Here is a 24,805-nt window from a genome sequence, read left to right on the forward strand (position 1 = left end):
ATGATGATGATGATGGTTGAAGATAATGATGTTCTTGAAAAATCCGGGTTAGATTTAAAGGGGAGGTTAAATTACAAAAATACCCATCATGTGCATGTCATGTGTCTAATAATTAACCAGGGTTTGGGATTGAGTTACTCTCAGGGGCCAAAATAGTTAGTTATAGAGACCATGAGGGCACAAATGTTAAAAAATCTTATTTTGGGCTAATATAGTAAAAATGATATAACCACAAGGGCCAAAAACGTAATTTACTCTATAATATATTAAACCGAATTCATGATACTAACCGGCAGTGGCGGAGGTTGACCAAAAGTTTCGAAGGGGCATGAAGTGATGGGACCCAAATTGTTTTTCCTATCGTTATCTTTTGGGTCGGGTCAAATAATAATAGTTCCAAATAAAACTAAAAAAAATAATTCATTCAAAGGACCCGTTCTTGCATATAGAAAAACTAAATATTGTATAACAAACTAAATATTTATGATATACAAATTAGGAAAAATAATCTGGGAGGGGGGGATCCTATATAATTTTAAAATTTTCGGACGAAAAATCGGAACTTATACACTTCTAACCGAAACATTGGGGGGGGGTTGCACCACCGACCACCAACTATCATTTGCCCCTGCTAACTGGATTATGGTTAGATGTCATGAACTTAGGTTATATTGTCTTCGTTCATTACTCCTTGTTTGTGATTCTAATGGGCAAATTGGTGCCAATGAGAACACATGAAACATAGTATCCAAACGAGTATTTAGACGAGATATATTACATATACTTTTATATTTAATTTCGAATCCAAACCCTCTACAACTCCGAATACTCATATGCCTTCGTTTCCCCAATGTAGGGTAACTTCGGTGCTCCACTCTAACAAACTCGTCAATCCACGGTTAATCAGAAAGCTTAAGAAAAGCGTGAGTGTACATGACCCTTTTTCTTTGAGTAAACTGCCATTCTGGTCCATGAGGTTTGGCCACTTTTGCCACTTTAGTCCAAAACTCAAACCTTTAAAATCTGGGTTCTTGTGGTTTCACTTTTATTGCCATTTTGGTCCAAAAATGAAATCAGCTGATATTTGGCTAATAAAATCCTGTTATTTTGGCCTTTTCCTCATGGGCAAAATGGCCAAATATCAGCTGATTTCAATAATTTAATTAATAATGTGTTATAATAAGATTATATTGACCGTTTTGCCCCTGAGGAAAAAGGACAAAATAACAGGATTTTATTAGCCAAATATCAGCTGATTTCATTTTTGGACCAAACTGGCAATAAAAGTGAAACCATAGGGACCCAGATTTAAAATGTTTGAGTTTTGGACTAAAGTGACAAAAGTGACCAAACCTTAGGGACCAAAATACCAGTTTACTCCTTTTTCTTTTATGACACTTTTTGGGTGCAATACTTATTACTTATTAAAACGCACACATGCACTTACAAACATGCTTACAAACAAACAATCCGATATACATGCTTGATACGTGATACTAGAACTCATACATGCTAGAAACTTATTTGCTTTATACCTGTCATTAACTTCGTACAAACCTCCCTTAACATGTATAGCGCTATAAGATTAACGCACCGCCCGTATTCTTGAGGTCATGTTAAGTTAAACAAAATGGTCTTGTCGTTGTGACGACAAGATTACGTTAGCGGGAAACTTTGGGTTAACAATTATAAGTTGCATGTTAGTATTGTTATGTTAAGTCATATATTACGGTTATGCCATGTGGGATTGTTTAAAACGTTTATACTTATGATAATACTCAAACTTGTATCCTCGCCAATACTTTATGTGTTGACATGTACTTTAATACGTATTGCAGGAAATTGATGATGATGATGAACGGAATCTAGGAGGATGACTAGAAACCCACTTTTAAATTCCGTATTTGTTATTGTATTTTGTTCTTTGTTCAAGTCGTTGTAATTTGGTTCCAAACTATGTAATGCTATTATAGAAATGAAATGAAATTCTAATTATTAAATACTTGTTGCAAAATAGTCGTCACGAAGTCTCTTGCAATCTCGTTTTCGTCTCACTCCGATGTTTTCGCCATCGGTTGGGGTGTGACACGCAGGTCTTAGAGTTGACTCAAAGGTAGAGGATCGGGTCTGAAGATATGATTGTGTGTGACCGACATAGACGAATTATCTATTAAGTAAAATGAAAGAATTGTTAAACTTAGATATTCTTTAAAAGATTTTAGTTTGGGAAATATATTGTTTGTGTGCATTGGCAAACAAAAAAAAATTATGGTGACCGCTTTTTCGCTGCTAATTAAATTGCTAAATCTTATTTTAAACTAGGGTGTTACAAATTACTACCCAGGTGTAAACATTATATGTAAATTGGAACTTGGTTGTAAAACACCATGTATAATAAACCTTATTCAAATCGTAATATCGATTGTAAAACACCATGTGTAACGCTCCGCGTTTCCAAAACTTTCCATATTTATAAGACGTTGTTCATATTCTTATTTTTGGAAACTTTGTATCCTCGTATTCGTCGTTTTGTTATGATCGTCGAAAAATCTTCTATCTTTAATTTAATTCGTTATAAACATGATTATTTACCTAATCCTATTTTATTTAATTAATTAAATTAATTAAATTTTACAATGTAAAAAGTTTATTTTTATAACAAATCTAAGTTAGTCTCGTTAGCTGGTAAAGTTAGTAAACTAACCTAGTTAGCTTTGTTGTTAAGTTAATTCTTTTAAGGAAAAATGTCATAACCTAACCAAGTTAATTAAACCTCAGGAGTTGGATGTGCAAATTCAGAAACTATTAAATCAATTAATCAAAATAAAAAAGACTTAACCCATACTTAACCTAACTATTTAAGAGAAGTGAAGCCCTAATCCTCTTCCATTTTATTTCTTTGTAGCCGACACCATCTAGTTTCCTCCCAAAACATCCCCTGCCTTCAACTTTTGAGAAAAGCCTTCTTCATTCTTTCTTTTATTTTTGAACCCACATAACCAAGAACATGTAGACACTTCATCTTCTCCATCTACTTCCTAGTGAAAACCCTAAACCCACACTTACACCTCCTGTGTCTCTCAAATCCCACCTGCAACACCCCCGCTCGGACCCCCTGTAACCCGACAACCACTCAACTTTCAGCCACACCCCTCCTCCCCTCGAGCTACTGGACGGAAGACCACCACAAGTCTGGTGGCGGTGGCGATGGTACAACAAAGCAGGGAGAGAGAGAGTGCTAGAGAGAGAGAGAGAGGAGATCAGAAGAGAACGACGGAGCAAACTGTGGAACCGCCGTGTGCGGCGGCGTCTGCGGTAGTCGGAGACTCGATCCGACGAGCTCACTCTGTAAAGCCTCACCTCCTTTCATTTTGGTTTCTTTTCTTTTAATCTGATACGGATGACTCGTGTCGACGATTTCGCGCTGGTTGCTGATGACGGTGGTTAGTGGTGGTTGAGGCCGTGGTTGACGGCGACTGGCGACATCTCAGGCGATGTGGAGGTGATTCAACTCGGATCCTTCAGTTCTGTTTCGCTACGGTTCGGATTCGGGTCAAAGACGGTTTAGACTCGGTTCGGTTAAGGTTAGTCAAGCTTCAAGTCTTTTTTTTTTTATTTGGTTACACGTTTTGATTCAAACCCGGTTGTTTTTGTTATCTCAGTTGGTTCGGGTTTTACGGCACGAGTTAGCTCGGTCAAACAGTCCACTCGGTCAACTGTCGGGTCCACTCGGTCAAAGCTGGCCAGCCGGTTCAGTCACGATTCAGTCTTGTTTCGGTTTCGCGTCAGCGAGTTAAATGCGAGATTTGAATAACATTGGCGACGTTATATAATGTTTTGTATTAATTAAAATTTTTATCACAGAACCGAACCTTAAACAATTTGTATTTATAAGCATACGTAGAATTTTATGTTTAAATTGTTGCGAATATTGTTGCGTTTTGGAGAATATATCGACAGGTAGTTGTCGGGGGATCGTCCAAAAACAGAGGAAACTCTGCCCAATTTTCGTTAAAACGATAAACATATATTTTTTTTTATAGCCAAACCACATATTAAAATCAAATAATTTTTATAACCATAAGTACAAAAGTATATTTATCTTTGTCAATACTTCCACAATACTCTTGATGGATTTAATTCCGAATATATTTTTTTACATAAACTATACATTTATATCACCAATTTATACTCTAAATTCCAATTCATATTCTTCGTCGTAATTTCGTTTATTCATGCACCATCGCTTGCCTATATAGGGTGACATTGGTGTTCCATCCTTCGAATCTTACGCTCGTCAATACTTGGATAATCGGAAGACTTAGCAAATTTTGTGAGTATACTCGAACCCATTTTTACTTTTAAACACTTTTGGTGCAACATGTATTCTATATTAAACGCACGTGACACTTGAAACTTATTTGAAACTTACTCTATCCATTTAAACATGAAACATGAAACTTGTGATTCTTGAGACTATTTTGTGCTATGTGAACGTTTAATCCCTGTGTGTAGTTCCGCCTTAACAATAGTAGCGCTATAGGAGTAATGCACCTCCCCGTTAGTCTTTGGGGTATTGTTAGGAGGAGACATATCAACCTCCCGTGAAACTTTGGGTTAGGTACTTTAACGCATTGGGAAACTTGGGCTATCACTTGGACTACGTAAACTAGCATGGTTGAAACTATTTTAATATGTTCGTGTTGGATATGAGTTTTTATTCTATTATGCTATGTAAACAAACTTGTATACTCGCTCTTTGCTTTTGCATTGAAACTCTATTTTAATACATGTTGCAGGTTGACAGTCAAGATGTTGAAGAATCAAGTTAGGATGGACCAGATACCCATTTTAATAATAAACCATGTTTGTTGCAATTTGTCTTATTTGAATCAATGTATTTGAATTTAGTCATTTATGAAATTTGATTTAATCTATATTGTCACAAATAGTGTTATGATGCTTTTGAGCGATTTGTTCGTCTCATCCCGATGTTTCCGCCATCGGTTGGGGTGTGACAGATTGGTATCAGAGCCATAACTATAGGGAATTAGGAAAAGTAGGAATGCTTTAACCTAGTCTATAGTTTTAGAGCTTTATTCGTATGTTTTACTTGAAACTACTTGCATGCTACTTTATTTGCCTTATTTACTCTCTTTCGATCTTTTAAACATATGTGTCACTTAGGTGTTAATACTCGACATGCCATCCTTATGTGTTAACATTTGTTTCATTGTGTGTTAATGCTTGTCTATTATGTTCTATACTTGTTGTATTATGTGTTGATACTTGTTTTATTGTTCTAATCCTTATGTGTCACTCTCGACATGCCTTCTTATGTGTTTATGCTTGTTCGTTTGTCCTTTTAACATACGCTCTCCCTAAGGCATTTTACTCGATCTTTCTTAAACTCGAAAACACTCATATTATACAAAAGAGACGAGTTTACCAACATAGGAGTGAAACCCACAATTTGGTAAATAACTCTCATCCCGCTTGATTTCATTTTGCTGCACGAAATTACACCATTAAGTTAGGAGTGAAATCCACATCTTAATGTAAGTTTCAAATTTAAAATTTCATTTCTAGTGGGCCCTCGTTAACGTGTCGAAATTTAATTTTGACCCAACGAGTACCAACCACACTTAGGGTACGAACTCGTCAAGCTAGGGGTGAAACCCGCACCTAGTCGACTAGTCCCACTCCTTGATTTTACATAAATCTCGCCAAGTCTCGAATTTTCGATTGAATTGGGGCATGTAGTAACCGGAAGGGTGAATACCGTTAACCGACTTGTCGGCGAGAGTATACCATTTATTAGGCCAAAGCATGCTCTTCAATTTCAAATGACCTTTCGACCACTTTGGTTAGTCAACGTTCCGTTTTGGAACCATCCAAGTCTCTTTTTATCGAACTTACGCCTTATTATTTTCGATCTTTTATGATGAACTCCTCTCTTGTCAATTTTGAACTATTTGTGGGATTTCACTTTTGCGCATACATCATACTATTACATTTCATACGAATATACACTATTAGCATGCATAATTTCACGTAATTTTATTAACACTTTTGTAACAACGAGTGGAGACATATCATCGAGATAGGAGTGATTTCCTTACCTTGACGATTAACTTCGCTTCTTTCCTCATCTCACAACGACCCCACCAAAGGATTAGGGGTGATTCCCTCACCTAGGTGATCGTTACCAAAACCTTCTTTTAATATACTATGATATGTAAACACAATCATGCCTACGTCTAATCGTTTATCGTTACAAATCTTCATTCATTTCAAAATGCATTGTGTATATGAACGAATTTCTTATTCTACAATCTATTTACATATCGCTAACACCCACAAAATTCTTAGCTTTTACCATAAACGCTTATTCCCCAATTTTCAAATTGCACGAAATGCTACTTATCAACCTAATCGATCTAATGAATCCATTGCCCACAAAATTTCGTATTCCACGTAATTACTAAAACACACCCATCTCACATATCATTAAACTAGAGATTTTCTATTTTTAATTGAGAATCAAATCAACTTTTTCGCACACACCTATAAAATATCACCAGTATTATTTAAGCATTTACTAAAACTCCTTTTCAAAACCAGTAAAACATTTTTCAACAATCACTAAGTTCGTATACCAAATTCTATTTTCTAAGGATCAACTTTTTCGCAAGAATCCGTAAACTTCAAAATTTTCTAATACAAAGTTACTTAAAACAATGCAACTTATTAATTCCTAGAACTTTTCAAAACCTCACGTGATACGGCAATTAAATTCAAAACACTTGGGCAAGGAAACTTCATAAGAACCGACACATTTTTCAACTATGTAAATTCTTTTAAAACCATAGTAGCATTCCCATACTTTTACAAAGTACTATTTGCATAAATAGTGGATGATTTATACTCTCTTTACATTCATAAACTAGATTCTACATTTCATAACAACTCAACCTGTTTTGATTCAAAAAAAAAAAAAAAAACAAACAAAAAAAAAAACTCCACGTTTCGCTCACAACAATGCATTATGTTACACTTATGTTCCAAATACTATTCTTATTCATACAATTATACGTCTACACTTATATTCGCATTTATGCATTTACGTTACGCTTAGCATATTCATACGATGCACGCTCATACTTATATTTGTCAAATATGCATGAACGTATACACTTATATTCATACACCTACATCTTATTCATACTTATACAAATATTCTTTTTTACACTTAAATTTATGCTCCCACATTTTAATCATGCTCATACACTTGTGTTTACTCTTATACTCATATTCATGTTTATACTTGTACAGCCTACACTTTCGTTTATAGCTGTACTCATACACGCATATTTACCCGTATACATTCAAACTCACCTTTATACTCACGCAATTTACGTGATACTTAAATTCATATTCATACACCTACGTTTTACTTATAATCATATACACATTCATACGTATGCAATTTGCGTATACGCTTATACCGCTATGTTTATACTTGTATTTATATTCAGACACATTCTCACGTCTTTTATGATCCTCGTATTTATATACTCATAACTACCACGACACGTTTCGTGTCTATACTTTGACTCATATTTACACACGTACTCCCCACAATACGTTCGTATGCTTACACTTGTACTCATATTTATACTCATACTCGCAACGACATACTTGTACTTGTACTTATACAAACACGTTTACACTCATATATATATATATATACACACTCATACATTCCATTCGTATTTAAACATTCACGTTTTACACTAAATTTTCACATTTACATCCATACTCATGCATCTTATGTTTATACTCATATTTATACTCGTATTCACATTCGTGCTCGTGTTTATACTCTTGTTTATACGATTTACGTTATATTCGTACTCGCATTTGTAAGATTTCTGTTATACTCGTACTTTTGTTTGTACTCTCATTCATACGAATTGTGTCTATACTCACGTCATTCGTTTGTGCTCAAATTGTGCTCACATTTATGCTCATTTTAATACACGTTATGCTTATACTTCTACTCATACTCCTGGCATGTGTTTTGTGTTTATGCTCACGTGCGTGTTCAAATTTAAACTTATACTATGCTCATGCTTTTTACTCAAAAAAATTTATACATTCGCACATGTACACGGGCGAAACCCGAAGGATTCGCTTACGTTGGACTTATACTATTTGGAACGTAAACATGCTTATATGCTACATTTCTATACTCACGCATTTGTGTTTTCAAAATTTATGTATACCTTGAGTCATACGTAACTAGTACAAGCTATGCGGATCATGCGACGGTCAATATAATCGCGGGTGCACACGGGATTATAGTGATAGGCGTATGAAAACCATAGAGTGTACTACTGTGTATGGTAAGACACGAAACGTAACATGGCACCGAATACGGAACAGACGTAATGTTGTAAAAATATGGTGGATACGCCGCTGGTACTTCCTATATATAAGTGTTTTCACCATGTTACCAAATTTCGTAAAACGTGCCATGAGAAATTCAGTGTTTTGCAGACCTTTTGGACCTAATACAAACTTCACACGACTCACAAAAGCATTATATCCGATCATCCACGACGAGACTTCATTCTTAACATGTTACTTTTGTCTATTTGATACTTATGCTATTCTTATACTCATAATCGTTTTTAGATAAATCGTTCACCCTCATATCTCCGTTATTCTCCGCCGCTCTTCATGCAAGCTTAAATTTTAATAGATCCTCTTCTGTTTGCCAAAACCCTATCAAGTCTTCCTTCTGAATAAATTTCGGGACGAAATTTCCTAAAGGAGGGGAGACTGTAACGCTCCGCGTTTCCAAAACTTTCCATATTTATAAGACGTTGTTCATATTCTTATTTTTGGAAACTTTGTATCCTCGTATTCGTCGTTTTGTTATGATCGTCGAAAAATCTTCTATCTTTAATTTAATTCGTTATAAACATGATTATTTACCTAATCCTATTTTATTTAATTAATTAAATTAATTAAATTTTACAATGTAAAAAGTTTATTTTTATAACAAATCTAAGTTAGTCTCGTTAGCTGGTAAAGTTAGTAAACTAACCTAGTTAGCTTTGTTGTTAAGTTAATTCTTTTAAGGAAAAATGTCATAACCTAACCAAGTTAATTAAACCTCAGGAGTTGGATGTGCAAATTCAGAAACTATTAAATCAATTAATCAAAATAAAAAAGACTTAACCCATACTTAACCTAACTATTTAAGAGAAGTGAAGCCCTAATCCTCTTCCATTTTATTTCTTTGTAGCCGACACCATCTAGTTTCCTCCCAAAACATCCCCTGCCTTCAACTTTTGAGAAAAGCCTTCTTCATTCTTTCTTTTATTTTTGAACCCACATAACCAAGAACATGTAGACACTTCATCTTCTCCATCTACTTCCTAGTGAAAACCCTAAACCCACACTTACACCTCCTGTGTCTCTCAAATCCCACCTGCAACACCCCCGCTCGGACCCCCTGTAACCCGACAACCACTCAACTTTCAGCCACACCCCTCCTCCCCTCGAGCTACTGGACGGAAGACCACCACAAGTCTGGTGGCGGTGGCGATGGTACAACAAAGCAGGGAGAGAGAGAGAGTGCTAGAGAGAGGGAGAGAGGATATCAGAAGAGAACGACGGAGCAAACTGTGGAACCGCCGTGTGCGGCGGCGTCTGCGGTAGTCGGAGACTCGATCCGACGAGCTCACTCTGTAAAGCCTCACCTCCTTTCATTTTGGTTTCTTTTCTTTTAATCTGATACGGACGACTCGTGTCGACGATTTCGCGCTGGTTGCTGATGACGGTGGTTAGTGGTGGTTGAGGCCGTGGTTGACGGCGACTGGCGACATCTCAGGCGATGTGGAGGTGATTCAACTCGGATCCTTCAGTTCTGTTTCGTTACGGTTCGGATTCGGGTCAAAGACGGTTTAGACTCGGTTCGGTTAAGGTTAGTCAAGCTTCAAGTCTTTTTTTTTTATTTGGTTACACGTTTCGATTCAAACCCGGTTGTTTTTGTTATCTCAGTTGGTTCGGGTTTTACGGCACGAGTTAGCTCGGTCAAACAGTCCACTCGGTCAACTGTCGGGTCCACTCGGTCAAAGCTGGCCAGCCGGTTCAGTCACGATTCAGTCTTGTTTCGGTTTCGCGTCAGCGAGTTAAATGCGAGATTTGAATAACATTGGCGACGTTATATAATGTTTTGTATTAATTAAAATTTTTATCACAGAACCGAACCTTAAACAATTTGTATTTATAAGCATACGTAGAATTTTATGTTTAAATTGTTGCGAATATTGTTGCGTTTTGGAGAATATATCGACACGTAGTTGTCGGGGGATCGTCCAAAAACAGAGGAAACTCTGCCCAATTTTCGTTAAAACGATAAACATATATTTTTTTTATAGCCAAACCACATATTAAAATCAAATAATTTTTATAACCATAAGTACAAAAGTATATTTATCTTTGTCAATACTTCCACAATACTCTTGATGGATTTAATTCCGAATATATTTTTTTACATAAACTATACATTTATATCACCAATTTATACTCTAAATTCCAATTCATATTCTTCGTCGTAATTCCGTTTATTCATGCACCATCGCTTGCCTATATAGGGTGACATTGGTGTTCTATCCTTCGAATCTTACGCTCGTCAATACTTGGATAATCGGAAGACTTAGCAAATTTTGTGAGTATACTCGAACCCATTTTTACTTTTAAACACTTTGGGTGCAACATGTATTCTATATTAAACGCACGTGACACTTGAAACTTATTTGAAACTTACTCTATCCATTTAAACATGAAACATGAAACTTGTGATTCTTGAGACTATTTTGTGCTATGTGAACGTTTAATCCCTGTGTGTAGTTCCGCCTTAACAATAGTAGCGCTATAGGAGTAATGCACCTCCCCGTTAGTCTTTGGGGTATTGTTAGGAGGAGACATATCAACCTCCCGTGAAACTTTGGGTTAGGTACTTTAACGCATTGGGAAACTTGGGCTATCACTTGGACTACGTAAACTAGCATGGTTGAAACTATTTTAATATGTTCGTGTTGGATATGAGTTTTTATTCTATTATGCTATGTAAACAAACTTGTATACTCGCTCTTTGCTTTTGCATTGAAACTCTATTTTAATACATGTTGCAGGTTGACAGTCAAGATGTTGAAGAATCAAGTTAGGATGGACCAGATACCCATTTTAATAATAAACCATGTTTGTTGCAATTTGTCTTTATTTGAATCAATGTATTTGAATTTAGTCATTTATGAAATTTGATTTAATCTATATTGTCACAAATAGTGTTATGATGCTTTTGAGCGATTTGTTCGTCTCATCCCGATGTTTCCGCCATCGGTTGGGGTGTGACACCATGTATAAAAATCCTTGTTAAACATCTTTAGTTTTTATATAACAAGCCAATACTCATATTAAACATCACAATTCATCGTCATTATGGTGTGATTAAAAAACACAACATATAAAAAGTTTTGAATATTTAAAAAAAGTCGGGTGAACATGTCTATTACTTGCATGACTGACTTAAAATAAAAAAAAAAGTTTTAAAAACAACTCTTTTTTTACAAACCTATTTTTTTCACATATTTAAACAACTGATTCACGTGTTTATATGCAAAAACTCTGATAAAACTATGTTAAAATGATCCATTACAATGTAAAAATGAGTTTTTTACATATCAATTTAATGGTTCTATAGCTTTCCAGTTTTTGTGGTTCTACAACAAACCTCTCCATTACCCATATTATCGGATCATGTATTGGTATATGTTTTACTACTGAAGCCAAAAATTAATAAGAATTTTATTACAACGCCATGTGTAGTCATAAAGCCCCTTGTGGGACATTATGCGATAAGTGGCGAAAAATGCAAGAGGGGGCTTTATATCACAAGAAGTTGTAGTGGTAAGGGGGTTATATAACAACCTCTTCAATTATACATACATATGTATGTATATATATGTGTGTGAGTTGGGAAGAATGGGTCACACCGTTATGTATTTCATGAGAAGAACACAAAACCAACCCATAGCGCCGGCCGTAGCGATATGGCTAGGCGTTATAGGGTGCGATCACCAAAGCTGGCGGTATATACCGCCCCATTACGGACGGTGTAAAAACAAGAAAAATAAAAAAAAGGGTTAATGGATTTAAACACCCCCAACTATGGCCATTTGGCCGATGGCACTCTCAACTTTGACTTTGCCTCACACCACTCCCAACTTAACACATGGGTTGTCATGGTACCCCCTCGTTAAATATTCACTAACTGGGTTAGTTATTTTTGCTGACGTGGCCATTTTGTCCAACGTAGCATGCTGACATGGCCTGTTTTTATGAGATAACATGATGTGTATTGTTATTTATTTTTAATCTGATCCAAAATTTGAACCCCAAATCAAACTCCACCTTCAACTTCAAATCTGATCCAAAAATTGAACCCCAACCACCACCTCCCTTTCTCCCTTTCTCAAGTTGCAACCCAGTCACCACCTTCATCACCACAACCGTTGCACCCACCGTCACCACCACAGCTCCACCTTCACCACCACACCCACCCACCTATAAAACCTAAATCAATCCCCAAATCATTAAATTGAACCCCAAATCAGGCAAAACACTCAAAACAAGCTCGACCTTCACCACCACACCCACCCACCTTCACCACCACACCCACCCACCGATTACCGGCCGGCTTCCATCCTCCGGTGTAACCCCCACACAACACCCCTCGTTACCACCGTCACGGGTACCGCAAACTTTGACCCATCAACAACAGATGGCGAGGAACCGCGAGTTGGGTAACCAAAGACCGTTCGCTCCTGGTACCGGTCAGTCTAGCCCGGTCATGCCAACACCTGCTTTTAACAAGCCGCCACCTGCTGTGGAGCCCCCCGAGCCTTGTAACAGGATTATAAGCAAACGAAGCATCCAAGAGATAGTTGCTCAGGTAAGTGTTTTCTGAACTAATATGTAGTCTTGTGGTGACTTTCAAAACTGTTGACCAATTTTTTGACTACGTGTTGTGAATAGATTGATCCAGCTGAACGGTTAGATCCTGAGGTGGAGCTTATATACATGGTAATAGGAGAAGGAGTGGAGATGCAGAAGGGGTGGCGGTGGATGTTAGCAGGTGAGGAAGCGGTGGCGGTGATGGTGGCAGTTGTTGGTGGAGAGAGGGAGAGGGAGAGGCAGAAGGGGAGAACTACATATACACATATATATATATATATATGTATATATATATATATATATTATTAGGATAAGGATCATGTGAGAAGTAGTAGGTTAATTGAGAAACTTGAGAAGCATTCTGGACTACACATTTTCTCTAAGCTTTTCGTAATATACACATATGTATAGTTTAAAATTGACTATATACATATGTGTATAATTCAATATACATATATGTATATACTCAATTTTAAACTATACATATGTGTATAATACGAAAAACTTAGAAAAATGTCTGGTCCAGAATGCTTCTCAAGTTTCTCAAATAGGGTGGACTTCTCTTAGGATCCCTACCCTATATTATTAAATATAATAAATATTATATAGATGTCTTTAAAAAAATAATTGGCCACATCAGATTTAAATGACACATCATACATGCCACATCAGATAAAATTGTCACATAGGCTAAATTTACTAACCTGGTTAGTGAATATTTAACGAGGGGGTGCCATGACAACCCATGTGTTAAGTTGGGAGTGGTGTGAGCCAAAGTCAAAGTTGAGAGTGCCATCGGCCAAATGACCATAGTTGGGGGTGTTTAAATCCATTAACCCATAAAAAAAACCTTTACAAAATAATGATGACACTCATTAACTATTTTTACCATGGTACCATATCACTACCGAATCGAACAACATCAAAATCAATATCATATCAGTATCCTTTTTTACTGTTTCGTTATTTTTCACTATGAATACCAAAACAGTATATAACTTTCTTGTTACTAGTTATTATAAGAATGGTATTTTGGAGGGAAGAAAGCAAAAACCCTCAAAAGTTGCAAATCCCGCCCAATTTCCTCACACCTCTCTCTCTCTCTCTCTCTCAATCTTCCAAAAGATTCCCCAAATCAAAACCCCCAAAATCTTCCATCTTCCCACCATTACTTCATTCGCATTTTCATCTCCCTCCCCAATTGTTTCTCGATCCGGTTATCAGGTAAGATCTTCACACTTTTCTTAATTTCTAGATATTTACAACATTAATCTCTACTTTCTACTGTGTTTGCTATCTCGATTTTTAATTTCGTCAAAGCGATTGGAGGTTTAGGGTTTTAGTTCGCTGTTTAACGATCGAGGAATCAAATCGTTTGATATCATACCTAGGGTTTATTCTTCTTCGTGTCACTATGTGTGTGATTTGCGTCTCTATATGATGTATATTAATGGAGTTTTTATCATGTTTGTGCAATGTTTGATTTTTGTAACGGTGTTAGGGTTTGTTTAATTGTACTTTGAAGTAATGCGAGTAAGATGAATCGAGCTATTAAAGCTGGAGAAATAAGAGTTTATTGAATTGTGGCCTTTGTTAAAGAAATTGCCAAAAAAAGGATTCAGTGTGATATGGTTTAATGTTTACTTTTTGATTACTTTTGTCAGCTTGAGGATTTGTTTACTAATTCAACACATAAAGTAGCAATGGAGTGTGAAAGTCAATCTGAAGTTGTAGAACGCGAGAGTGTAGTTGATTGTGGTGATAAAATGAAGACTGTTAATGGATTTGAGAACATTATACCATCGTATATGGTTCTTCATGACTCGTTGGATGGTAGCGAGACTGGTGGTGATGATACCGCGGAAGAGAAAGTGAAGGCTGAAAACACGACTGTGTTTTTGCAAGAAGAATGTAAGAAAGAGGTGACTGATGGTTCAAATGTCACTAATGAGAATGGTGAAGGTTCTTTGGGGATTAAGAAGTGTAAAAGGGGAAGGAAGAAGAAAGTTAAGGAAAGTTCTGATTGTGTTAGAGATAATAGTCCTAAAATGGTTAAAGATGATAAAGATGGAGTTGAAGTCACGGGTCGGTTGTTGCGGTCAAGGACTAAGACAATAAGTGGCAGAACCACGGTGGATGAGAGCCGGCTTAACGAGAGCGTTGTTGGTTTCAAAAGAAAAATGGAAACTGAATGTTTCGACCACTCTGAATTCCAGAAAGAAGTAAAAAAAAGCAGTCAACTTGCGGGTAGACCACAGAAGAAACAAAAACGTCGTGGGAGACCTCCTAAGACTGACGGTGAAGCTGGTTCTAGAAGAAAGATGAAAGATGAATGTTTTGACCAAAATGAGATCCAAAAAGAAGTCAATGAAAAAAGTCAACTGTTGGGTAGACCACAGAAGAAACATAAACGTCGTGGGCGACCTTCTAAGATGGACAAAGAATGTTTGGACCAAATTGACCTCCAGAAAGAAACCAACGAAAGCAATCAAGTAACTGGTAAACAACAGAAGAAAACTCAAGTGGAAAAACACAAAGATACAAGCGTTGAAGAGACTGTTGAAGGCGAGAGTACAACACAGTTGAACAATATAATGTCATCTGAAGAAAGGCAACAGAAACGGAACTTTCTTAGAGAACAAATAGCTAGTATGCTTATGAAAGCGAAATGGACAATTGAGTATAGGCCAAGGCAAGGAAGAGAATACCTGGATGCAGTATACGTCGATAAAAAAGGGGGAACACACTGGTCTATCACCAAAGCTTATTACTCTTTAAAAAAGAGAGTAGAAAAAGGTGACGCTGATGATAAAGAAATTTCTGCGTTTACTCCAATACCCGATGAAGAAATGAACGTTTTATTCAGGTCTGTTTCGAAGATTAGAAGTGATAAGAACAAGAAGAAAGGCAAAAAAAGCAAGAATCCATGTAAGGCCGCAATAGTTATCGGTGAAGATGCGTCATATAAAACACTCAACAAGAAGGGCAAAGGCGGTAAAAAGAAGAAAGGTGTTCTTAAATCTGCTGTAACTTTGGCTAACAAATCATCAAATGTCAAAGTGAAAAAAGATAAAGTTAGACATGAACAAGGTGTTATTGCTGAGTCAGCAGTTAAAAGACGGTCAAAAGTAAGTCAAAAAGGTAGGCAGAGTAGAAAACCATGCTTGGTAGCTCGTAGCTCTAAAAAGGGTGCGGATCAAGATAATGATGACTGTAACGGGAAAAGAAATATTTTATCTTGGATGATAGATTCAGGTGTTATTACGCTAGGTGGTAAATTGACGTGCAAGGAAGGTAGAAGGAGAAACAAGTTGCTTGAGGGCCAAGTTACAAGTGATGGGATTCATTGTAGTTGTTGTAACAAAACTATGGATGTATTAGATTTTGTGTCTCATGGTGGCGGCAAACTCGATCAGGCACTTAAAAACATACATTATCAGTCTGGACCGTCTCTTTATAAGTGTTTGATGGAATCTTGGAATAAAGAAGTCGGGTTAACGAATATAAGATTTAATCATGTTGATGTTAAGGGTGATGATCCTAATGATGACACATGCAATGTTTGCGGAGATGGTGGTGATTTGATATGTTGTGATGGCTGCCCTTCAACATTTCATCAGAGCTGCCTTGATTCCCAGGTATGATATATATATATATATATATATATATATATATATATATATATATATATATAGGGGGCTGCTAGAATGAGAACCACCCCGAGTTGTAAGAACCGCGAGAACTACACCCCACGGAGCGCCGTTCGCCGTGATTTTTTTTTACAAGTAGATGTGTGCATTATAAACACGGCCGTAAAAAATCACGGCGAACGGCGCTCCGTGGGGTGTACTTTTTTACACCTCAAGTTTGGTGTTTTTTAATTTTTTTTCTTTTTTCTTTTTTTTTTCACCAAACTTGAGGTGTAAAAAAGTACACCCCACGGAGCGCCGTTCGCCGTGATTTTTTACGGCCGTGTTTATAATGCACACATCTACTTGTAAAAAAAAAATCGCGGCGAACGGCGCTCCGTGGGGTGTAGTTCTCGCGGTTCTTACAACTCGAGGTGGTTCTCATTCTAGCGGCTCCCTATATATATATATATATGTTCTTTTGTATATGTCCACATCTTTGCTTTATTGATTCTAATGTGGTTTGTGTTTGTTGTAGAACTTTCCTTCTGGTGACTGGCATTGTATATACTGCTGTTGCAAGTTTTGTGGGCTAGTTGCGTGTGGTACTACATCTGAAATGATCAAATGCTGTTTGTGTGAGGAAAAATGTAAGATTTAGTCACTGAAGATTCCAATTTGTTTCTTTCGTATATCTATCTTCTTATTTTTATACTTCGTAAATCCTGTTAACAAAAAAAATGTTTTTTTTTTTTTTTTTTTTTGCAGTTCACCACTCGTGCTTACAAGAAGAAAATGTGATAGATGTTGGTTCCAGTAGCTTATCTTTTTGTGGCGGGAAATGCCATGAGGTATGTACATGAAATTTAGTTTTTAATATTAAGTTAATAACCGATGTGAGGAATATACTGTTTCCACTTGTGATTTTTATATCTAATGTTTTGTTTTCTGATAGCTCTATGAGCAACTGCAGGGGTATATTGGGGTCAAATTTGAACTTAAAGAAGGTTATTCATGGACTCTACTTAAGCGTTGTGATCTTAGCCAAGACGTTGATGATCCAATGAAGGTTCAATGCAATTCCAAATTAGCTGTCGCATTCTCTGTTATGGATGAATGTTTTGTGCCAGTTATGGATGAAAGAAGTGGAGTCAATAGGATTCACAATGTTGTTTACAACTGTGGGTAAGTTCTCATTAACTATGCGTTACTTTTTTATTGTATGTTAGGTACGTTATCAATTAAATGTTTCCATTTCTTTTTTATTTGGTTTACTTAAATCCTCGAAGATTATGTCGTATAAATTTATAAAATTCATATCCTCTTGAAAATTCTTGTCAGGTCAAACTTCAGGAGGCTGGATTATTCTGGATTTCTTACAGCAATTTTGGAAAAGGGCGGTGAATTAATCTCAGCAGCATCCATAAGGTTACACTTACAGCTTCTAATTTTATTTGATCATTTTCTGTTATTTTTTTCTTTTGAATTTTGTTTTTACATTGCCTTGTTTTCACAATAACAGAATCCATGGAAACCGGTTAGCAGAAATGCCTTTTATTGGTACCCGTCACATGTATAGGCGTCAAGGGATGTGTCGTCGGCTTTTGGATGCAATTGAAGCCGTATGTTTTTTTACCTTTTTTTATATATTTTCCTTTTATGCCTTTTTAATCAACTAGATTTTCCATAACCACACTAACGGTAGGGGTGAGCAAACCTTAACCGTTAACCAAAATTAACTGATAACCGAACCACCACCGAACCGAATTAATCGACAATTATGGATAATGCTATTTGATTAACCGATAAATCGGTTATGGATATGATTAAAGGTATCCCATAACCAAACGTTAACCGAACTGAAATGAAGTAAGGCTTGGTTTTAAAATATATCTTAGTTTAAATTATACATGTTCAAGGAATCAAACTCTATATACATAAAAAACATATACAAAAGCTTTTTATGTTATATAATTAGTTTTAAATGTTTAAAAAATAATTATTGTATAAAATTGACTTATTTTATGTATGTGTGTTAATTTTTTTTATTTATAAAAACAATTGTAACTGGGACAATAATTGCCTAATATGTTCATTTAGTTTAAACTTAGATCTGTTAATTAACCGAAACCGAACCATAACCGAAGGTAGCGGTTATGGATATGGCTAAAGGCAATAACCAAACTGAACTACCATTTGCACACCCCTAATTAACGGTATCTATTTTTGTTATTCAGGCTCTTTGTTCTCTCGGTGTTGATGAGCTGGTGATTCCTGCGATCCCTGATCTTTATGAAACATGGACCAAGGTGTTCGGCTTCAAGCCGCTTACGGAATCGTTGAGGCAGGCAATGAAGGGTATGAATTTGATCGTGTTTCCTGGTACCGATATGCTTCACAAACCTCTTCTCGAGAATCAGTTCGCCGATAAGAATCTTAATTCAGTCGCAGGTGAGTTATGATATATTGTATTTTATCTGCTCTTGTATTTAGTTCCTTATGTAATTTGCCCTGGTGATTGGAATGAGAAAAAACAATTTAAACAATATTTTATTCATCAATTATGCAGTATCAGGTGACAAAGCTGTGGAATGTATCACAACGGAGAATGACGACAATACCCTTTCTAATGAGCAAACTCTTGCTACACATCTTGAATCTGAAACACCCACAACCTCTTTTCAAACGTCTGACGATGAACATAAATCGGTTGGTTTGGTCAACAATGATGACACTGGGGTGGTCAAAACGTGTCATGTGACTTCCACATCTATTCCAAAGAATAGTTTCGATTTGAATCTTCAACCTGCTGGAACTGATACTGATATCCAACCAATTGATGACAAGTCTATTTCAAGTGACTCACAAGTGTGCAAAAACCCGTTCGAGCTATCAGACTCAATGGTTCAAGTTGACAAAACCACACCTCTTGTTTTGGTTTGACTGGTTAGATCTAATTTCCTATCTTGGTCTTTTGTTTTTGGTTTTGGTTTTACGTGTCGTTTGAAATGATGTATTGGTTGATGTGGTTCTTGGTACAGGTGGATTGCTGTAAAGAAGAACAAAGCAAGTTAGCAGTTTTGGGTGCTTGTTTATGAGAGCTGATTGGCTTAATGTGAGGGTTTGTAAGTTGTTAAACATGCTGTCTGTAAGTAAATCTTTGTAGTGAACTTTTGGCTCCTATGTCACATGCGATTACCAGAATTCAAATTGGAGTTTAGAGTTTATGTCAATGGTACTATAGCCAACTTCTGGGGCTGAAAAGTTGTTGTATGCATCATCGAGATCTATGTTTATCAAATTGGTTTTTTGGGTTATTTGTATTTTTTGAATGTGAGTTCGTATTTTGGTTGATTCGAATGATTAAGTTATGATAATTTGTTTAAAAAATACGTTAAAAAAAGTAAAAGCATATGTGTATTTAAATTAAATTTGGATATAAATGGTTTGAAAATTGCAAAATTGTTCTTTCACGTTTTAACTTCAACGACTTTGCTATTAAAACCCCCAACCTCCACCCATGTGTGCGTAGTGCGCACACACAAGGTATCTAGCTATTAAAAATTTAAATTACTTTTACAAAAGATGGGCTAAAAAAGCGGAATGTTATCTTGTGACGAATTTATAAAAAGGCAAATAAAGTTATTTGGTTTGTCACCTATTTATAAGAGGCAAATGAAGTTATTTGGTAAAGTTTTTTCACCATTTTTATAGATTGATATTCAAATCTCAGTTGCTAACCAATAATTGTAAAAAGAATCATGATCATATGTATATAAAGTAAAACCTAATATATAAATAAGCCAATAAGCTTAAGGGGTAAATTTAACACTTTTACGTATATTTAGAAGGGCCCACCCTTTCTTTTTTACTTTTTATACCCTTTTTTAAAAAAAACCAATTTAAAACTTTTCAAAAAAGACTCTTGCAAGAGCCAACGTAGACGCAATGTATGAATTACCCACGCCAAAGGGGCAACGTTATGCCCAACGCCAACCCAAGGTGGATCAGTTGGCGTTTAGAAGCCAAAACGCCCCCAAACCAACACCCACACCCACTAGTCTAATTTAAATATCTTTTTTGAATTGTTTAAGAACTTAAAATAAGCAATAAAAAAATAACATATACTGTTTGATGCTATTTATTTAAAAAACTTTAGAAGGGAGTGCAACCAATAAAAAGGGAAGTGCAACCCTATTTAAGCTTGTAGCCCTCCCTTAAGTTTATTATTTTCATAAATTTGTCCTTAAACTATGTGTTTACTTCCTTTGGTGTTTACTATTTAGGGTGTAATAAGTAAAGTTTTGGCGCTGCTTAGGCCACTTGGGGCACTCCACGAGTAAGGCTTTGCGGCTTCGAGCCCGGGCCAGGACACCGCCGCCACCCCTGCGGATTAGGCGTGCGGGTATGCGAAGCCAGCACGGATACCCGCTTGAGATTGATGATTTCGATGATGGTTGTTGACCTCCAACAGTCATATGGCCGTTTACATTTAATTTTGTTTTAACCTTATAAATAACCGTTTCTTTCTCAGACATTTTCACTCTAAACCATTTCATACTCACTAAACTCTTATTCATTTTTACTCGAACCCGTTTTTATGACACAGTGCTTGCGGAATTGATGGATAGTGATACGCATTGTCAACTTAGAAATAATCTTCTCGTCCATCTTGCAACTCAAGATCTACCTTACCTCGAGGAGGAAGACGATAAGTAGTATGAATTATGTATTTTTCCTACTTTCTTATATTTTTATTAGTTTGCTTTGAATTATGTATTTTTATTTTATTCAATGGAGTTTACTTTCTATCTAACAATTAACTATTTTTAAATTAAAAAAATATATAAAAATACTTACTAGCAAATGAGTATTTTACACTAAATTTGATGTGGCAGGCAGGTAACGGTTGGTCAGAGCTAGGGTACTTAGACTATGTGTTGTGGCTGAAGTCACAACCCGGATTCATCCTCTAATATTGCGACACATGGCCCCAAAAAACCCTCAAAACAGCCTATGCTCGCACTCCCTTGAAGCTTGGACGTTGTAGTGTTCACGAGCCACTGTGGCAGCTGCGTGGCTAGCGCCCGACGCTCACGACTCTACAACACATAGTCTTACCCTTGACTGCCCCGTCCTTCCTTGAGTGTTTTAGCTGATTATTAGGTGGCAAATGATTGCAGGATGTCATCCCATGTTTTTATGTTGGCAAATCAATAAGTTTGGAGTGTGTAAATCATTATTCCGGTCCGGCCCGGCCCGGCCCAGCCCAGCTCACGTACTACGGTTGACGGGTTGAGAGATTTTAAGTGGATTTTAGGGTTCCATTGATACTTCTCTGGAACGAACGAACGAAAGAGGCAGGCCGCCGTCCTCCATCTCAGGTCACTTCTTCCTTCTTGTTCAGTTTTCTTATATGCAATTCTATATCTCAATCCGATATGCGTTCGTTAATTGATTTGTATTACCATATTATTAACTGCTTTTGGGGTAAGAGATCTACAATGAGTGATTGTTTCAAGTTAGTTAGGGTTTATGTAATAGAACTAAGATTCATCCTTTGTGCCATATAATACTAGAGATGTTGTTTCACCATTTATCTACTTACATTAAACTCTATGTTCAATTGTTGTAAATATCATCTGTAAACCTTATTATAACTATGAACATTTACAACACTTAAACAACTATATAATGGATGTACATAAATGGTGAAACAGTTAGAGTAAAAAGGATGGATCTTAGTTCAAGTAATTAAAAAAACTGAACTATTGCTTAGGAATTCAAACCACATTTATTAACTATGTTTGATAGCATTTAGATACTCTGATTAACCATTGTTGTGCTGGACTTGTAATGTCTACAATATTTACATGATCGTTCCCAAACACACGACTGGTATAATAAAACCTAATTGGGCTTATTTTCTGTTGTAGTTCTATTTTTCCAAAAGTAGGTGCTCTACATTTTGATGTTATACATTCTTATATTCATTGTAGGTATTTGCATAAGGGAAGAAGCTCAATCGCCTTTCAGCCATGGTAATCGTTAGTTTTTTTTTGTTGTTCCTTCACGTGTTTCAGCTTTTCTTGTGTTGATAGTTGATATACTTGTGCATTGTGATGTAATAAATTTGGCAGTCTCTTGTTGCAAATGAGGACTTCCAGCACATTCTTCGTGTACAGAACACGAATGTTGATGGCAAGCAAAAGATCATGTTTGCTATGACCTCCATCAAGGGTATCGGTCGTCGTTTTGCAAATATCGTTTGCAAGAAGGCTGATGTAGACATGAACAAGAGGTAGTTTTTAAAAACTGAAACTTTATTTCTATTGTGATTGTTTTACCTTTTCTTACATTGTTATTTCACGCAGGGCTGGTGAGCTGTCTAGTGCCGAGATTGATAACCTGATGACAATTGTGGCTAATCCTCGCCAGTTTAAAATCCCGGACTGGTTTCTTAACAGAAAGAAAGATTACAAGGATGGCAAGTACTCTCAAGTGACCTCTAACGCTCTTGACATGAAGCTTAGAGATGACTTGGAGCGTTTGAAGAAAATAAGGTCTTTTTTTAATCTTTAAATTTATTAAGCGCATTTTTACTTTTTAGTAATGTTTTATTTTTAACCGGTTATTGTTACTTACAGGAATCATCGTGGGCTTCGTCACTATTGGGGTCTCCGGGTTCGTGGACAGCATACCAAGACCACCGGTCGCAGGGGAAAGACTGTTGGTGTCTCCAAGAAACGATAAGTTTGTTTTCACTTGTTTTGGTTTAGAAGATATCTTCTTGAACCTTTATTCACATCGATTCGAAAAGGTGTTATGGTCTTTAAGTTTTAGGATTTCATATGAAGAAGGAATTGCTGTTGAGTTTTGTTCTCTAGTTTGTTTGACTTGAAATCATTTATTGGGCATGTTGTCGGGGACCCATTTTTTCTATTTTATAACTATTAATTTTAAGTAAACCAGTTTCGTATATGTTATAGCCTTGAAAACCTATGCACTGCCTATCATCTATTCATTGTATGTATAAATCCACTAAGAGTGAAACAACTCACAACATATTATCAGAACCATTATTATGCGCTAGTTGAGTTCTTCGCTTGTTATGGTTCAGTACTGTGGCCGCAACTATAGACACAGCTATCACACTCAAGTACCATTGAAGTCGATAAAATTTTATGCAGTTGTAAAAAAAACTTATGAGGATCGTTTGGATTTCGGTTGTATAGATGTTATATATAGGACGTATTGATCCATGATTGCTCATGCAAACGGAGATGATGATGGCGATGGTGGAACAAATGATGGAGCATAGGGGTGTAAGGTGTTTATAACCTGCTGTAGCTGATTGAACCGTCCTAACCGAACCAGGTTGCTTGATTTGAGATCCAAGCGGTACAATTGATGATTTGGTTTTGACGGTTTAACAGTTCAATCCAGTTTGGAGCTTGGAACTCTGAATCGGCCATCTAACTTAGTTTATTTATATAATATAATTTTTGAAAAAAAAATTAAGAATATGTTGGTGTAGCCAAAGGCTCTCATTTGCCTCCCAGAAATAAATTTGAGTCTGTCACTAAGTGTAATAAACTTGGGATGAGCATTTGGTACTATTGGGTACTGGTACGGGAAATGGTATTGAATTTCCCGTACCGATTTTTTTCGGTACCGGTGTCGGTATCCACTTTTTGACATTTTCGGTATCGGTTCGGTACGGTACCAGTAAAATACTGAATTTTACCTTTAAATACCGGTACCGTATCGTACCGAATATTTCGGTACCGGTACCCAATTTTGAGGAATTTCAGTATCGGTATTTTCGGTACCGGTAAACCAACGGGTTCAATTTGTCGTCTCTCTGTTTTGGTCAAAACCGTCCTAATCAAATTATGTAACATATTAAAGCAATGTTGAGATGATGGTTGGGCTGACAAGTCGTGTCTTAATGGATTTAACATTTATTTGATGACGTGAACAACACATTCTAAACATGAATACAACTTGTTTTAGGGGTGTGCACAGTTCGGTTCGGTTTTTGGGTAAAACTGAAACCTAAAATGTCGGTTTTTTGGTTTCTTCAAATTGTCCGGTTTCGTTTTTTCGGTTTTTGGAACAAAATTATGTAAGGTTCAAAAAAT

General features: G+C 36.4%; 2 protein-coding genes across 2 annotated transcripts; both read left to right on the forward strand.

Moving 5' to 3' along the window:
- Positions 1-12,788: 12,788 nt before the first annotated feature.
- Positions 12,789-19,984, forward strand: LOC110933973. Its single transcript, XM_022177172.2, has 12 exons — positions 12,789-13,030; positions 13,114-13,271; positions 14,046-14,256; positions 14,697-16,670; positions 17,200-17,311; positions 17,430-17,512; positions 17,617-17,846; positions 18,003-18,089; positions 18,184-18,283; positions 18,899-19,112; positions 19,231-19,607; positions 19,703-19,984. Exons 1-11 carry the CDS (start codon positions 12,860-12,862, stop codon positions 19,602-19,604), a joined length of 3,714 nt encoding a protein of 1,237 aa, XP_022032864.1. The 5' UTR covers positions 12,789-12,859; the 3' UTR covers positions 19,605-19,607; positions 19,703-19,984.
- A 1,944-nt stretch (positions 19,985-21,928) lies between these two features.
- LOC110937431 (40S ribosomal protein S18) lies at positions 21,929-23,642 on the forward strand. The gene is made up of 5 exons (XM_022179852.2): positions 21,929-22,045; positions 22,661-22,702; positions 22,802-22,962; positions 23,036-23,224; positions 23,309-23,642. The coding sequence occupies exons 2-5, from the start codon at positions 22,700-22,702 to the stop codon at positions 23,412-23,414; spliced, it is 459 nt and encodes a 152-aa protein (XP_022035544.1). The 5' UTR covers positions 21,929-22,045; positions 22,661-22,699; the 3' UTR covers positions 23,415-23,642.
- The last annotated feature ends 1,163 nt before the right edge of the window (positions 23,643-24,805 follow it).

This window comes from Helianthus annuus, chromosome 4 (genome assembly GCF_002127325.2).
Source record: "Helianthus annuus cultivar XRQ/B chromosome 4, HanXRQr2.0-SUNRISE, whole genome shotgun sequence".
Classification (NCBI taxonomy): Eukaryota; Viridiplantae; Streptophyta; class Magnoliopsida; order Asterales; family Asteraceae; genus Helianthus; species Helianthus annuus.